The sequence below is a fragment of the Vigna unguiculata genome, chromosome 3, assembly GCF_004118075.2.
Source record: "Vigna unguiculata cultivar IT97K-499-35 chromosome 3, ASM411807v1, whole genome shotgun sequence".
NCBI lineage: Eukaryota > Viridiplantae > Streptophyta > Magnoliopsida > Fabales > Fabaceae > Vigna > Vigna unguiculata.
The window spans coordinates 7650055-7667233 of NC_040281.1; the positions used below are offsets into that span (position 1 = coordinate 7650055).

General features: G+C 33.5%; 4 protein-coding genes across 8 annotated transcripts; 3 read left to right on the plus strand and 1 right to left on the minus strand.

Moving 5' to 3' along the window:
• The first annotated feature begins 363 nt into the window (after positions 1-363).
• On the plus strand, positions 364-9145 carry LOC114179244 (T-complex protein 1 subunit alpha). The gene is made up of 17 exons (XM_028065508.1): positions 364-538; positions 645-709; positions 788-877; positions 953-1039; positions 1131-1190; positions 1336-1386; positions 1877-1972; positions 2754-2819; positions 2937-3154; positions 3560-3656; positions 4616-4702; positions 5375-5509; positions 6906-7010; positions 7742-7870; positions 8154-8257; positions 8710-8800; positions 8889-9145. Exons 1-17 carry the CDS (start codon positions 466-468, stop codon positions 8970-8972), a joined length of 1638 nt encoding a protein of 545 aa, XP_027921309.1. The 5' UTR covers positions 364-465; the 3' UTR covers positions 8973-9145.
• Positions 9146-10354: 1209 nt separating this feature from the next.
• Positions 10355-11912, plus strand: LOC114179551 (probable inactive poly [ADP-ribose] polymerase SRO2). Of its 5 annotated transcripts, none has more exons than XM_028065927.1 (5): positions 10355-10797; positions 10890-11128; positions 11247-11377; positions 11482-11577; positions 11703-11912. In XM_028065927.1, exons 1-5 carry the CDS (start codon positions 10412-10414, stop codon positions 11703-11705), a joined length of 855 nt encoding a protein of 284 aa, XP_027921728.1. In that variant the 5' UTR covers positions 10355-10411; the 3' UTR covers positions 11706-11912. The 5 variants fall into 5 exon arrangements, with proteins under 5 accessions (XP_027921728.1, XP_027921726.1, XP_027921727.1 ...); XM_028065925.1 differs by having other exon boundaries at positions 11706-11912; XM_028065926.1 differs by having other exon boundaries at positions 11709-11912.
• Positions 11913-12992: 1080 nt separating this feature from the next.
• LOC114178650 lies at positions 12993-14147 on the plus strand. Its single transcript, XM_028064670.1, has one exon. It carries the CDS (start codon positions 12993-12995, stop codon positions 14145-14147), a length of 1155 nt encoding a protein of 384 aa, XP_027920471.1.
• Positions 14148-14704: 557 nt separating this feature from the next.
• Positions 14705-16673, minus strand: LOC114176560. Its single transcript, XM_028061635.1, has 2 exons — positions 15988-16673; positions 14705-15193 (listed from the first exon to the last, which is right to left on the minus strand). Exons 1-2 carry the CDS (start codon positions 16449-16451, stop codon positions 15025-15027), a joined length of 633 nt encoding a protein of 210 aa, XP_027917436.1. The 5' UTR covers positions 16452-16673; the 3' UTR covers positions 14705-15024.
• Positions 16674-17179: the final 506 nt, after the last annotated feature.

Genomic DNA, 17179 nt, shown 5'->3' on the forward strand with positions numbered 1-17179 from the left:
TATGATAAAAATAATCACTGTTTAACCGTAAAAAGTAAATAAATAATAAAACTCTACTCTAATTTTACATTATGACTATCATACACTTTGCAACATGTTTATTTTTTAAAATATTAATTTTAATGTCAATAAGATATATCGCATTTGAGTAGAGAGACTATAATTTTTTTTTCTAAATAACATAATTAAAAAACAATTCAAAGAGTAAAATATAAAAGCAAAATGAACACACATCTAAACCAATATTTTTAAAACAAGCTTAATTTTTTTTTTTTCTAAAATAACTAGTTAACCATAAGAAAATGCGAAGGTTAAGACCCAGGCATGAAAAAAAAAATAATGCATAGCATAAAAAGAGAAGAAAAGGTTAAAGAAGGAAGAAGTTGAAAAAAACCAAAACCCTTTGTACCTACGAAGAGTGTGTTAGCGAGTGAAGCCCTAGACTGCACACACATACTCCCTCCAATGGCGGTTGTTGCACAAACCCCTGACATCGCCGGCGAGCGGCAGTCCGGCCAGGACGTTCGCACACAAAACGGTACCGTTTCTGTCTCTATCTTTATCTGGTTATATTCTTCGTCTTCCACAACGAATAACGAAGCAACCATTTTTAACATCGTTCCTTCATTTCTCGGTTAACTCAGTGGTGGCGTGCCAAGCCGTTGCCAACATCGTCAAAAGTTCGTTAGGTCCCGTTGGTCTCGACAAGGTACTCTCTCTCTCTCTGTAGTTAGATCTTAGATGAAGTTGGCAATGTTTGAATCGATTCGCTGCGCGCTTTTTTCAGATGCTCGTCGACGACATTGGTGACGTCACAATCACCAACGACGGTGCTACGATTCTCAAGATGTTGGAAGTGGAGCATCCTGCTGCCAAGGTGAACGAGAAAACTATTTTTCTTTGCATTTTTATTTCTCGTTTCTTCGCTGTTACTCACGTGCGTGGTTTTTAGGTCTTGGTGGAGCTTGCCGAGCTTCAAGACAGGGAAGTAGGAGATGGTACTACCTCTGTCGTCATTGTAGCCGCTGAACTTCTCAAAGTAACTGCGACGATCTCTTTTTGCTACTCTGTTTGCGTTGTGTTTGTCTCGGACGCAACGGATGTAACTAACGAGTGTTATTTTTCTGCAGAGGGCAAATGATCTTGTCAGGAACAAGATTCATCCTACCTCGATCATCAGTGGATATAGAGTAAGTGTCTTTTTATTTCTTGAACTTAATTTATTGTCGATTGCTTTTTCGAACTTTGTAGCTAGTTATGAAGTTTTGATGTTCTTCTATAAGAACGGGGAGCTTGCATTGTTTAACTCCTTTTTGTGTTTATTATTCTGGATAGCTTGCTATGCGGGAGGCCTGTAAATATGTAGAAGAAAAACTGTCTGTCAAGGTAAGATGTTCCTAACCTTTTTAATTTTGTGTGTTTGAAGATGTTAATCACAATTTGTATGTTCCAAGATGCCGTTATAATCTCTTTCTTTTAAGATCGTTGATAGGTGTTATTGTTAGTTTAACTGAAAACCAATAATGTTAGTTCCATAATGGTTTCTCTTATAACCGTTTTAAGTCATGGATTTGTAGAGAATTCTGAGTTGCATTCCACTCATTAGGTGTTCTTATGATTTGTTTTCCTTAACTAATCCATTGCCCATAAATCACACGTGTAAAAAATTTATCGTTATGCTTCCTGTATTCGATTTTGCATCAGCATAAAAAGTTTAGGCTGTGAGGATGATATTTAGCATCTGTTCGCTATTGATTCCCAGTGTTATTTTTTTCATAAGCTTACTTTCATAGCCATTTTCTGTACCAATATCAATGCATTTGCAAATTGTTGTGTATAATGTGTTACTCAGTCAGATTGTTCTCTTTACCTGTAGGTTGAAAAGCTTGGAAAGGATTCACTAATTAATTGTGCCAAGACCAGTATGTCCTCAAAGTTGATTGCTGGTGATAGTGACTTCTTTGCTAATTTGGTATGTTTGTGATTGCAATGATCTTAATGAATGCTGGGTGTTTATTTCGCATGATTAAATGCACACCATGTTCTGCTTCTTATGCAAAATCTAGTTCATATCCAATTGTGTAAAGCTCATATGCATTTTTCTGCTTCATGAATCATTTTGTAGTTGGAATAGTAGTTGAACTTGATATTGGTAAAGCTATATTCTTTCAATCCTCATCTCATTTTAAAATCTGTTATTTATAGTAAAACATCCTAGTTTTTTTACTAAATTTTACACTTCATTCCTGCTTGAGAGGAAAGGAGGTGAAATATTTTCTTGATTTCATGTGTAAACTTGTTTGTTGTTGACTATATTTGGCTTGGAAATATTAAGTATTTTCACATGAAACTGAAATAAAAGATTTATTATTGATACCATGAGAGTTATAGAATCAATCAAAATGATTGCAATGTTAACCAGAAAGTAATTTGTTCAAACTGTGGGTGTCATGGAAGTTTTGTAGTTAAATAAATTAATTTTTAAGCAGTATTCTTTGGGGTGGGGGTTATTGGAATATGTGATCTCATGTGTTGAATTCAACCCTAATGCAGTTTGAATTTTGGGGTTATGGGTCCCTGTGGATTTTGAAAGAGGTTACGTTAATCATATGTAGGCTTATTGTTCTGAAGTTATTGTTTAGTTATGGAAACAGTGCTAACTACTATTTTAGGACAGGGTTTTCTTCTGATGACTGTAGGTATTAGTAATTATTTTATGTTTTGAAATTGACTTGTATGTGCAACTTACACAGGTTGTAGATGCAGTGCAATCTGTTAAGATGACCAATGCTCGAGGTGAAGTTAAATACCCAATCAAGGTTGGTAGTAGAATTTCTCTTTTTCAGTTATTTTCCTTGAGGAAAGATGCCAGTTTTTAGTGGTATGTTGGATTTGAATTGATTTAATTCCTGTTTCTTTTGTGACTCATGTTCCAGGGAATCAATATCTTGAAAGCCCATGGAAAAAGTGCTAGAGACAGCTTTCTGATGAATGGTTATGCTCTAAATACTGGCCGTGCTGCTCAAGGAATGCCTCTCAGGGTTGCCCCTGCAAAAATAGCATGTCTTGATTTCAATCTACAGAAAACAAAAATGCAATTGGGTGTTCAAGTTTTAGTCACTGATCCTAGGGAGCTAGAGAAAATTCGTCAAAGGTACTGTCAGTAGGATCATATGGCTTCTAACACTATGATACCAACCTTACTGAATTCATTTTCTTTCGATATGAGAGTAAAATTATTATCTTACTATGAGAATAAACGTATTATCTTACTGAAAGTAATAAAATAGACAAATAGAATTTTGGATGACAGGCATGAAGTCAATCCAAAGCCTCTCAAGTGTTTAGCTAAATAACATAAATATTATGGTTATCTTTTAGTTTGTTGTAGTTCTTTTGATAAATATTGATCTAATTGTGCAATCCACCTTATTATGTTATGTTTCAATATAGGAATTCACTTTTGCCTGGCTCGGGACAATTCTTTATCCATATCATCTTGTAAGATTAAATAACATCTATAGTACATTTTAACAAATTGCCATTTTTGTAACTGCAGAGAGGCTGATATGACTAAGGAACGGATTGAAAAGCTATTGAAAGCAGGAGCTAATGTTGTTCTGACTACTAAAGGAATTGATGACATGGCACTTAAGGTATGCTTCTTTGTCGTACTCTTTTAATGATATTTTTCTTCAAGCAAGATGATTCATTTCAAATCTTACATTTAGGCTTTCAGAGAATATGTTTGACTTCATCTATCTGTATTATATCTTTTGACAGCTTAAAATATCATTGTTTTTACCCTTGTATGTATTATGCTTCCTGATATCCAATCTGATAAAAATATCATTGTTTTTACCCTTGTATGTATTATGCTTCCTGATATCCAATCTGATAGACGATGCAAACTAATAGTCCAGCACTATGGTCTGATTTAAGTGCATCCAAATTAGAACATGTTTTATTATTCTTGAGTTTTATTTCTTGATTATCGTCATCATCATTATGGGGTCTGGTTATGTTGCTAGTAAACTAAAAATAGCCTCTTTCTGAGCGGTGAAGACTGACATTTGTAGAGCATGCTGGTGTGTGCACACATTTTCGGATTAATGTTGAATTGAGCAGCTACTCCTTGTACTGTCAATCGATAAATGAAAGTACACAACATTTGCTTTCTTTTTCACATCTTGGAGGTGGGAAAATGCTCGTGTCTTTATCCCTTCTCTCATACTCTGTTTTGTAGAATATTAGAGGGAGGAACATACCCCCTTCCATATGTTTCCCTTTACTGTCTATATATGTCCCATCTAAATATATTAATGCGTGAATACAGTAACTATGGCCTGTTTTTAAGGAAGTAAATGTCTTACCTTATTAGTTTTACTATAGAATGATGAAATTATGAAATAATATTTAGTAGAGCCCTAATGATGAAGTTACACCAAACTTGTGTGTACCTCTATGCCTATGGATCTTTAAACTTGGCTTAGTGACTTCTGATTTTCTTCTGTTTTAATTCGTGTTTGTTTTTAAATTACATGTTCTTCTGATGAATGACATAAAAAGTCATGAATTTATCTATTTCTTTCTGACTATTTAATTTTCGTCTCAGTACTTTGTTGAGGCCGGGGCAATTGCTGTAAGACGTGTGAGGAAAGAGGATATGCGTCACGTTGCCAAAGCTACTGGTGCTACATTGGTAGGCTTTTGTTTATTTTAAATTTCTTGATTTAATTGCAATTTAAGTTTGTAAAGCTGAATATTTTATACTATAGACTGTTGATGTTATAGTTCTCCATTCTTTCCTTTTCATACCCCCTTTTTTCCAGATGATAAAATTGTTGCTATTTATATGGGTTCGAGAGAATGCAACGAATGTCTGATTCAAATCATTGAATTGATCATTCTGAATTCTACCAGCCTAGAGTCTTTAGGCTTTTTAAAAGCCTGTCATCCCAAGAAGCCCCTTTTTCTTTCTGAAATATGAAGTGTTTTCAGCTTATTAACGTGAGGTTTAAGTTGAACGAAAGTAACCTTATTTTGTTACCATGGTGTCTCTGTTTTGTTGGAGGGAGTGAGCTGTATTCTGTGATTTCGGCTGTAGGCTGGCTTCTAATTCATTGCATGACTTCCCTGAGACATTTTATCTGGGTCTCTTGTATACACCTGATTATGTCTTAATTAGCAATCAACAGGGATGAATTTGTAGTAAATAAAATGCCGCAAGATTCAAGTAATCAGGATCCTTGATTCTATCTGTTTCAATTTGTATTTATACACCTTCCTCAATAGTTATTGACTGTCTTTGATAGAAGTTTACAGTACCAGTTCCTTTATCTATTGTCTGACTTAATTTTTACTTTTGACACAGGTCTCAACATTTGCTGATATGGAAGGAGAGGAAACTTTTGAACCATCTTTTCTTGGATCTGCTGATGAGGTTGTTGAGGAGCGAATATCTGATGATGCTGTAGTTATGATCAAAGGGACCAAAACTACAAGTGCAGTAAGTAATTTGATTGACTCCACCTTTTTTTCCTTTCTCAACAAAAAAAAAGTAAATTCATGACAGAAAAGCACAAGGAATTTAAAGATTCAAGAATCCTTGATGGCCCAAAAAGGGAAACTGCTTAAAAGAACACCATAAAGCATGAAATGAATTAAAATTGGACAATGCCTATACTTACCTCTTAAGGTGTTCTTTTTAAGAATCCATGTTCAACATCAAATAGAAGCTAATTGCCTAATCCTATAATGGCTTAATTTGTGCGGAATTGGTATGCAAGCCCATACAGGTTGTACTGGGTAATTGCATTTAAACATTGAATACTGAAAATAAAACGAATAACTACAAAATTCGATAAAATTTATTAACCTCTGAAGTAGGCTTTCATATTTGATCTCTGAAGTATCATGAAAATGTGGACCTGCTTGTGCTCTGGTTATAATTCCTTCATTGCAATGGCCATTAAGTTGCTTCAATGCATTATTGATAGAAAAGGTCATCTTAATGGAGTTGTTTATGAGAAAAAAAGGAATAAAGTCAATCAGATCCAAAAGCGAATCTAGTTAACAAAATTGTCTATCGTATGGAATTTGAACATTGTAGGAAGTGTGGATATGAGGAAAACGGATGTTTATTTCTGGAATTAAGTGGTGATCATGGGGTCATGAGAATCGTATACTAGTATTATATTATAAAAAAATGTCTTTCTGGCCGTACCGTTTCTCCTCTCTATGAAGATAATTATATATTATTTAGATTCATAATTTTAATTTATTGAAAAATATGTTTTTTTTTTATTATTATCTGCATATGATACAATTCATTAAATTAATTTACCATTATTTACATAAATTGTGTTTGCTTAGATCAATCTACTATTTATATTCAATGGTATATAAACCCCACAATTTTATTTTATTTATTTAAATTAGAAACACATCAGAGAATTATTCCTTTATCAAAATAGACAAATACAATTAAAATTTATATATCAAACCCTCATACAAATTCTTAATAAATATATTTTTATCCTACGTATAATTAATTAAATTTTGATCTCATTATCGAGACACTTAATTACGAATTATGTTTAAAAATTTAAAGAAAGTGCATCATGGGTTATTATTTTGAAATTTAATTTTAAAATTCAAGAAGTGTGTTTTTCCTCATTTTAGGTATTTTTTCTCGTGATTCTAAATCATCGGATTCTCTCAAACCAATTGGTGTTCTCACTTTCTTTTTCATGAAAAAATGACATTTTTTGGTGATAATTAATTTCTTATCTGTCAAATACCTGTCTTTCAGAATATTATTGTTATTATTATTATTAAAATGTATTAATAGTCATATTCATGTGTTTACAATATCACCTGATTCTGTTATTCTTCTATTAAAGGTATCTTTGATTTTAAGAGGTGCAAATGACCATATGCTTGATGAGATGGATAGAGCTCTGCATGATGCGTTGTCAATTGTCAAGAGAACTCTTGAATCAAACACGGTATCCTGCTTTCTTTCGCTTTTAACCTACTTTGGTTAAAGTAATTATGTTACATTAGATTCATTTTTTCAAATGATATTTGAATTGGTTTCTTCCAGTGAAGTTGACCTCACGATAAGCCTTCGTTACTGTTGTAATATAATTTGCCTTGTTATGGTTCTGTACCGCACATCCAGCATGAAAGCTATTATAACTTTAACAATGCACTTGAAAAGATACAAGATTCTAATTATCAAGAGTCAGAATTTAGGTTGTGTGCCTGCTTGTTATATATTCTCTTGAAAAAAAATCACTTTTTTAATTGAAGAATTGGCTTTAAAAGTTTGTCATATGAAATCAGATGGTAAAAGCAAATTTTTAAAATAATCAGAAGCACTTACGAATAGCTTGTCATAAAATTAGTTGTTTTTAAAAGAAATTTTATTATTGTAAGCAAACATAAATTAGTTTTCTCACTTCTCTAAATTCTTAAAAAATATCACTAATTTTATTCAGATCAGAATCTTTTTTCGAATTTATAAGAAACTACTCCTATTTGGTCACTGTCAGTGGCAGCGAGGATTTGCAATTAGGGGTTTGATGGTAAAAAGGTTACTCCATAAAATTTTCATTGATGATTGTGAACTTTCTCGTGTATATGTAGCCTACATTTTTGTAGATACATTTATTTGTTTTTTCAAATTTCCTATTTTGTTTGCCTTGTGCTTGATTTTTCGAAATATAAAATTCAGGTGGTAGCTGGTGGAGGTGCAGTTGAAGCAGCTTTGTCAGTTTATTTGGAGTACCTTGCTACAACTTTAGGGTCTCGGGAGCAATTGGCTATAGCAGAATTTGCTGAGTCTCTGTTAATCATTCCAAAGGTAATTACAAATCTCTAGGGTGTATTTCTTACTTCCAAAGGTTTGGTCTTCATCCAACGTTCAATAAATAGATTTGACTGTATAGTTATATGATTCTACACTAGGTATTCTGTAATTTTAGTGCAGTTGAGCTTTCAAGTTTGTTGGACATGTTAACAATTTATTAGTTGACTTGATATTTAACTTCAATTGCTTTGATTTTTGTGTGAATCAATTTTGATAGATTGGTTCTTGTTGCCAACCATTTTCAAATGTATATATTGATGTCACTTCACTGGCACAGGTGCTTTCGGTTAATGCTGCTAAGGATGCTACTGAGCTGGTTGCAAAATTACGGGCCTACCACCATTCAGCGCAAACTAAAGCTGATAAGAAACATTTATCAAGGTATTTGCTTACTAATAATAGTTTCCTTTGTATTTGGAGGGTTTTTGTTGAATTTAGCTTTGCTGTGACATTATATTTCTCATCGTTAGTATTTTCTTGCAACATGTGTTGGGTAATGGTAATTCCGCTAGTAGGTTTTCTTAACCATTCATTTGACGTGAATCTATTGACATGATTTTGCATTGTCATGTGCATTTATTTGGTATTTGGGCGTTGCGGGTCAATAATATATAAAAAAACAAGATTTAAATTTTATCGTCGGATTTGGACAGGTAAAATAAGTTTGTGCATTTATATATAATATAGAGCTTCAAGTAACAAAGGAATGTTTTAACAACGGAAATAGAAAAAAGTAACAATTGAGAATACAGATGAAATGGTGCTCGATAAGCTTTGGCTTATTTTCTATTCCATTAAAATACCGATACTGTTTTGCTCTTTCTTTCCCCCAGCATGGGTCTGGACCTTTCTGAAGGGAAAATCAGAAACAACTTGGAGGCTGGAGTCATTGAGCCTGCAATGAGCAAAGTCAAAATTATTCAGGTATGTGCTTAGAATATCAGTAATTGTTGACTTCAAGAAATAGCTCCATCTTAATGTCTGAGCAAACTTTTTTGGTTATTTATTTCAGTTTGCCACAGAAGCTGCTATTACCATCCTACGAATTGATGACATGATCAAGCTTATCAAGGAAGAAAGTCAAAATGAAGATTAGTGTGATTGAATTTAGAAAGCGTCTTACTTCCTGGTTCTTACAGAAAGGGAAGGTTTTGCAGGTTGTGCTGGTGTGCATTTGAAGAGGGTATCTGCATTTTATCTTCAATGCCCTTGTTCTTGAAGAGAAAATGTTATAATTGATTTTATTAAAGTAGCGTTTATTAATATTTATAACTAGTATTTTATCTTCCTACAAATTTTAGGCACACATTTTTGGTCATGCATTGGCTGGTTGCATGTTTGTACATCTGAGGCAGTGTTTGGTTTCTGGAATTTTGGTGTTTTATTTGTAGTAATTAGTTTTTAATGTATGAACTAAATCCGTGTGCAAAATTGGATTACGATGCCATTTAATCTTTTCATATCAAGAGGATTCATACACATAATTTGGCTGTGATGGATATCATTGAATATAGGCGAACCATGTATTTAATAAAATTAGGGACGGTTTTTATGCAAATGTTCATTGATTATTAAATATTTAATTTCCCATCGATTGCATTGAGGAAAAATTTGTTATATGTTGGATAATACATTTTTAATACAATTGGCAAAATTTTCATGCACCGTATATTTCAAAATTTAGATTTAGTTTTAAGTATTATTTTAACCAAATTGTAAAAGTAATATAATTATTATTTAAATAAAAAAAATCATTGAAGATGTGTAATTAGATACTCTATTATGACGAAGAATAAGATTTTGTTTTAACAAAACAAATTATATTTTTTAATTGAAGAAAAGGCGGTGGAGATTTTTAGTAATCTATTTGTAGAGTAAGAAATGTGTACATAAATAGATTCTTTGAAGAAAGCTTTTAACAACATAGAGTTTACATGACAATGACAAGGAATCACACAATTTTCATTTTTATATTATACATTAAATGCTTTAATATTTTAAATTTAAATTCCCATTTTAAACTTTAATGTTTTCTAATAAATTCCAGAGGTATGTGTTTTTTTTTATCAAAAAATTCTCACTTAATTTATTTATTTTTTCATGTTACAATATTAAATTCTCAAATATTAACTTTATGTAATTTAAATTATTCGGTATTAATTTTTTAAAAATTTTCTTTTTTTCTCCTAAACAAAAACTACCTCAGTTTACTTTAATATTAGTCCAACTAAAAAGCTGCTTTGTTCTACATATTAATCATAGAATGTTTTAGAAGGTATTTCCTTGTTTTTCAAGAAAATTAACTGTCTCTTGTGAACACAAAACCCACGCCGTCCGTAGATACAGTCATCAATTTCAGCACGGGAACATCTTACCTTGATCCGCAAGGTTCATGCCTACGCCCACACTTCATATATAATATTCTTCATTTGCTTTCACCCATTGCTAATGACACATTGAACTTATAAGAGGGAAAAAACAAATTAAGAAAAGCTCAATTACGTATAAAACCATCTTATTCTAGAGGAAGAAAAAATGCAGCGAATAGAGAATTGGGTTGGGAAGGGATTAACGAAAGTAGAAAATGAAAGTGAAGAATACGAATCCATTAAGAACGGTTTCTTGAAGGGTATGGGATTCATGGGACATGCCACAACTATCATGGCCATTCACAAGAACGATGTTTCCTCTAGTTTGGCAAGGCAAGCTCGTTGGGATTCCTTCAAGATTTTCTCTAAGGCTGTGGCAATCAAATCTGGTGGAGATGCTAATGTACGGTACGCTTGGTACGGTGCTTCATTGGATGATCTTCTAGAAATTGTATCTGAGGGATTCAATGGATGCAAAAACCACGATGATGATGATGATGAGTCTCATGGTGTTGGGATTCCCTTATTTTCTGTCGATTTCTCCATCGATAGGTGCGTGCGTATGAACCAGTTCAATTTTCCATTCCAATGCTATGTGTATGAGAAAATAAATAGATCTAAGAATTTGTTTACTTCATTCACAGTGCTATGTGTACAGTTGCAGATGAGCATGGTTTGAGACATGTGTTACTATGCAGAGTGATTTTAGGGAAGGTGGAAGCTGTTGCTTGTGGTTCAAAGCAGAGCCAACCTAGTTCTAAGCAATATGACTCTGGTGTGGATGATATTTTAGCACCTACAAAGCATATTATCTGGACTGCTTTTATGAATTCACACATTCATCCTAGTTATGTTCTTAGTTTCAAATACAATTACACAAAGGGTAATTAATTAATTGGTGTTACCTTTTGATTTCTTCCCACAATTCTCAAGTTTCAGCAGCATTTAATTCGTATTTGTTTGCAAGTGCTTGAATCAAGGGTTAATCATTTCTTGTGCAGATTCAGTGATACATGGGGCACTAAAACCGCAATCACCGTATGTGTTGTTTCCCAATTTAGTAGCAAGAGTTTCAAATAATTTGAAACCAGCTCAAATGACTATGTTACTCAGAAGCTACCGAATTTACCAAGTAATCATCAATATTAAATAATTGTCTTTTCAGGTTCTTACTACCCACTGCTTTATTTGTAACGTAAACTAGCACTGAATGAGTTTAACACTGTTTGGTATCAGCAACGGAAGATTTCACGACAAGTATGGATAAAGAAAGTGAGATTGATTGTGGGAGACACGCTGCTGCATTCAGTGATCACGAACTCCAACTACGATGTGCACATTCTTTAGTCTCTCTTGAGATTCTTTAGTTTTAAAACAAATTTCTGGAATGGGTTTTTCAAACACTTATCTGTTCTTCTTCTTTCTTTGCAACATTCTCTCTTCTTTTTCCATTGTAGTAGCAGTTATGACGAAAGCGACAGAGGTAACTATGGTGACAGTGATGACAGCAGCAATAGCGATGTGATATAGTGGTGAAGGAGTAGTTAGTAATTGTAGGGGTGCTGAAGGCAATAGCCATTGGGTTTACATTGTTACTAACATTTTATACAATACAATCGAATACAACAAATTCACATGAGTAGTACAAGTAATAAAAAATTGTATTATGTTGCTTTTTTTCCTATCTTTGCTTCTTCAAACTATACAGTTTTCTTTAAATGGTCCTTTTTGTCTAAGCAATTCACTTTTAGTGTAAATTATGTTGGAAATGAATATTTATTTTCCAAGATTCAGTTTATCCATTGTCTTGTTAATTTTAAATACGTTTTTTTTTATCTTTATATTTATTGTTTGATTAAATTCTAAATTTCACAAATTATTTTATCAAAATTTAAAACTAGTCAACATTACCACAAATAATAGATGTGAAATTATAAGAAAGAATAAATATAGGGCTAGATTGTATATGTGCAATTTATTTGATTTGTACTGGGCTAGGTATGCCTAAGTGAAAGACCATCCATTTTTGTGTTTCGTTCTAGTGTTTTTCTTCATATATCCCATAACTACTATCTGCACCACCAAGTTAATTGTGATTATCTATTCCAGAAACATTCTGAAACATCATATTTTTTCATAACAGAAATTTTGAACAAAACAAGATTTCTGAAATAAGATTTTAAGAATAAGTTTTCAAGCACATTTGAGGATATGTAGATAGTAATATGGAGGTGTAGGAAGCAAGAACCGTCGTTTTGTTTTATATATTTTTTTCCTTACGTTATTTTATATTTCTGTTTGTGTGGAAAGATAAAAAAAACAAGAAGGTTTAAAGGAAAAGAGAAATTGTTTGTTTAGTAAGGAAGGAGAAAGTTTGAATTTAAAGTATGGATGGAAATAATCATTCAGATAACTATTTCCTTCAATTGATCAAAAAAACTGTTCCACTTCCATCAAGCATCACCATTCTTCATAATTTTTTTAAAGTAAAATCCATCCATTCATACACATTCCAAGGAAGGAAATTTCAATTTGCCTCTTCCATTTTCCTACATATTCCACCCCTTCGATTTCAATGCTCATTTATAGTATTTCAACTCAAAAGCCTCTTCTTTCTCTAGATACATAACACTGTCAAATCAAATGTTCTTTCTTAATTTTTGCACCCAATTGTTCTAAATGGCAAGAAATTTTCTTCTTAGTTCATAATAAACAAAGCAATCAAAAACATTCTCAGAAGTACATCAATGAAGTCCTTATTGACCCGTGTCAAATCCTTCTTCTCAAACCAATTTCTTCGCTTCACCAGTAGAAACACTCTTCTTATCCTTGATCGCTTTCACTGGAATGGAGAAACCTACGATCATGACCTCTTTCTGCTAAATGTCAAAGAAAAAAAGCTCAAACCACTCAATGTTCCAAAGGTCACAGATTCTGAAATGGGTTTCAAGATGGTGGGTTCATGCAACGGTTTACTCTGTGCCATTCACTATTCTTTGGATCCTAACTCTACCATCATTCTTTGGAACCCTACCACAGGACAAACCAAGCGAATCATTGAACCACAAACCGCTTTGCTTCCTTACATGGTGCCACCACACTGTCTTGTAGGCTTTTACTTCAACAAAAGTGACAGTGATTATCAAGTGCTTAGGGTTCACTCTTTTGAGGACACAAACGAAGAAGTGTGTTTGGGTGATTCTCTTACAAAAACTTGCGCTGTTCGAGTAGAAAAGTACTCTCTGCGTGAAGGGTTGTGGAGTGAAATCCAATATTGTGACAATCAATGTGTGAGTGTGAATGGGTGTTTGTTTTGGACTGAGAACAGTGTGACAGTGAGGGAAACTTTGTTTTGGATGGCTATGGAGATAAGTGAAAAGGTTAGTAATGAAATGATCATTTCTTTCAATGCATGTAGTTATGTTCTTAGCAAGATTGGGTTGCCCCCTTTGGTTGCTGGTGATGCTGAAGTTCATAAGAAACTTACAGTGTATAAGGATTCGGTTGCAGTGATTATTTGCTTGGAAACTGAAAATGTGGCACAGTGTTTAGATTTGTGGGTTTTCTATGATAAGTACGAAGGTGTGGAGTGTTGGTGTAGAATGCACACAATAGAAATGTTATTAAGGTTAGAGCGTCCAGTGGGTATTTTGAAAGATGAGATTCTTATGTCAACAGATAAAGTGATACGTAGTGTTAGTGGAACCATAGCTTTTCTTCCTGAAGATGATGTTGGAGCTGAATTTTCCTACAACGTCTTCAATTATGTTGAGAACTTTTTATTTGATGGAAATGTGGTTGTGGAAGAAGATGATTCACTTGAAAATGATGGGCTCTCGTTGCTTAATTCGTTCATCAGCAACATTGGCAAATTAAGCATTGAAGATTGTGTGTGCTATTGAATAGCCTTTTTTCTTTTCCTTTAGGTTTTATGCATAAAACTTGTTAAGGTGATTGTGTAGTTAAAGGTTCCATTTGTTTGATGTTTGTTTTTCTGATTTTGTGGGATGCTATGCATGATTACACACGGTAAAACATGACATTAGAACCAAAAGTTTGTTTGAGTAAATATTTACATATCCTTATTATGATTAATGGACTTTTATTTACATCCTTGATATATGTTGTATCTGAAAAACATATGCATTAACTTTGCTGTTTATATGACATTGTTTCGTGTGTGCCCCCGAAGAGTGTATGATAGGAACATTTTCGGACAAACCAAAAGGGAAAAGCAAATTAACATTTATATCAATGTCTTCCCACTAAAAGGGTGAAATCTATACATTCTCCTGACAAACATTGAGATGTGAGAAGCAGAAAAGTTCGTCTTTAAGATAGTAGATTGAGTTGTTAGGTAATATTAAAAAATCTTTTACACTTTCAAGATAGAAGTCCCTATGCATCTAAGCACCAGAATGACATACATGGGTTTCTCAGCATTTGCAAAACAACCAAGTTACAGGGAACTCTTACCAATTTCACAAAATCTAGAATAATTTTCACATAGACATTATTTATCACCAGCACTCAAATCAATATTTGACAAATAAGTTTAAGGTTGTTGTCATAAAAATACAACAATCATAAAAAAGGTTTTTGCAAAAGCCAGTAATGATTTGAGTGCCTAATGTATAATGTAATAATATATGTGCCCATATAAAAGTATGTCCTAATTCTATCCACAGCGAAATTGATAGGTTCATGCTGTCCTAGAGAACAATGTCGACCATGGATGGCCATGGCCAAGGTATGATCCATGTATGTATGTGAAGCCAATCAGGCCAAGAGCCAGAAATTTCTGTGGGTTTTTGAATTGAGAACATAACCTCCATTTTGGCCTTTTCTCTGTACACTAACACAGGTGCAGGAGCAGTTTTGAATCAAATACTCTGCTGTGTCTATGGGTTTCATCACTTTCATAGTTCCTCCTGGTTGTCGCTTATATCTGTTTCCAAGCAACATAAATCATCAGCAACAGGGTTATAACTTCACCATCACATACATAAACATTGAATAGTAGCATAAATAATGTTTAGACCGGTAATAAATCAGAGCTACATTCTACTAAAAGTATTCAAATAAAAAGTATTTTACTCATACAAGGCTCATTTAACTCAGGTAAAATTCCGATCACCTAGAGCATACACAAATGTTATCTCCTTTTTTCCTGTCTCTAAAGGATTTTTTTATCATTCTTGTCTCGCCTCTCCATTTCCCCCTCTTTAATGTCTTTCATTTATTGATTGAACCTCTAAATTTCCCTTCAGATCTCCTAAATTATGATCATTAAAATAGTCGATTTCCATTATTCAAATAGGTTATATTCTACCCAATCAACATTAGACCTAACACCACACACTCTTTCTAAAGAGTAAGGCTATCAGGATATACGAAGATCTTGATCCTTTAGGCATATTGACCCAGACTAACACCACAAACAAAAGTGTCTCACACGCAAACATCAATATCATGCAAAGTTAGATAGACAAACAAGAACATATTCCATTTGGAAATAAATAACACATAACCATATCTAGATAACATGTATTTATAGTTTTCAATTACAAAACAAAATTAATAACGCTTAGATGTCACCTAAAATATTTTCAGCAAGACCTGGAATGAGATGTCACAGATATTGTTTTTTCAATGAAAATTGAAGGTTGATCTGATTAAAATTTGATGGTGAGATAAAATGATAGGTAATATGAATGAGAAAAGGAAGTTTGTTATACGAACCCTAACAATGCAGAAGAAATACTGCGTTTCTGGCCTATAACTATGACATCCACCCCATGGGTTTTGGTGAGGGAGAGAATGGTGGCGGCCCTGTCTCTTCCATCCATCTCAACCCTCATTACACGCACTTTAATCTTTGGCTGAGATGCCTTGCAAATTTGCTTCATCTCCTCCAGAAAATCAACCCCTTCTCCCTCGGCCGCAGCGGCGCCGCCGCTTCCGCCAATTTCAAGGGACACGGTGTTGGAGTTTCCCAAGGAAGGCATCTTGAGGAAGGTGGAAATAGTGTTGCGCCAGGAGCTAGGGTTCTCAACGTGCAGGAGAATCAACTCGTCTTGTTCGATGACGGCATGCGAGAGCGCGTACTGCAACGCGCCCGCAGACTCGCGCGTGGGGTCCGCGACTACCATGACCTTCCTTGCCTCGGCGCTGGAGTTCCGGTTACTAGCCATGCCTTGCGCCATGCCTAAGGTCGCCGACGACGCCGCCAGCCGAAACTCCTAGAGGGGTAAAGAGAAGAAAAACTAAGGTCGAAATGAGTTGTGATGAAAATATTGATGGTGATAATATGAGAGGTTCATTATTTTTTGTGATGCTACCGACTACAATGGAACAGCTATCATCCATCGTCCTTCTTCTCATCTTTCTTCTCACTTCCTCTATTTTTAGCATCTCTTCTCTCTCCCTCTGACTCGCTCAATTCCTTTTCTTTTCTAATTTTTTCTTTTTATTACTCTATGTTTTTTCTTTCTCCTAATTTTATTATTTTATCAACTATATCTCATTTTAACTTTACTTTCTTTTAAAATGGAGATTATAATAACTGAATTTTACAAAAATAGACGAAAATGTTTTTTATACTCAACATATTCTTTCATGATTTTGAAACCAGTTCTTCTATCAACTTCTTTTGGTTAAGTTGCTCCAAATAACTTATCAAAATCAATTATTTTTAAAATCTTTAACTTGGTCAACTGCGACAAAGAAACATCCTTTTGATATTAGATAAGTTTGGTCGTATGTTTTTAAAAAAATATTATGTTGGTATCATTTACTTATTTTAAAAACAAATAATTTTATATTTTTCAATAAGTAAATCGTAAATATTTTAAATAACATGTAATTTTAAGTTAGTTATTTTAAGTTTAACTAAACTGGGTCATTAGCTAACTTCAAAATTAATTAGGGAGGT

Coding starts and splice junctions, on each gene's coding strand:
- LOC114179244 (XM_028065508.1), top strand. CDS start 466: ATGGCGGTTGTTGCACAAACCCCTGACATCGCCGGCGAGCGGCAGTCC. Junction 1,040..1,130: donor TAGCCGCTGAACTTCTCAAA/GTAACTGCGACG, acceptor ATTTTTCTGCAG/AGGGCAAATGATCTTGTCAG. Junction 1,973..2,753: donor GTGACTTCTTTGCTAATTTG/GTATGTTTGTGA, acceptor CAACTTACACAG/GTTGTAGATGCAGTGCAATC.
- LOC114179551 (XM_028065924.1), top strand. CDS start 10,412: ATGCAGCGAATAGAGAATTGGGTTGGGAAGGGATTAACGAAAGTAGAA. Junction 10,798..10,889: donor GTCGATTTCTCCATCGATAG/GTGCGTGCGTAT, acceptor CTTCATTCACAG/TGCTATGTGTACAGTTGCAG. Junction 11,378..11,481: donor GAAGCTACCGAATTTACCAA/GTAATCATCAAT, acceptor GTTTGGTATCAG/CAACGGAAGATTTCACGACA.
- LOC114178650 (XM_028064670.1), top strand. CDS start 12,993: ATGAAGTCCTTATTGACCCGTGTCAAATCCTTCTTCTCAAACCAATTT.
- LOC114176560 (XM_028061635.1), bottom strand. CDS start 16,451: ATGGCGCAAGGCATGGCTAGTAACCGGAACTCCAGCGCCGAGGCAAGG. Junction 15,194..15,987: donor ATTTCTTCTGCATTGTTAGG/GTTCGTATAACA, acceptor GCTTGGAAACAG/ATATAAGCGACAACCAGGAG.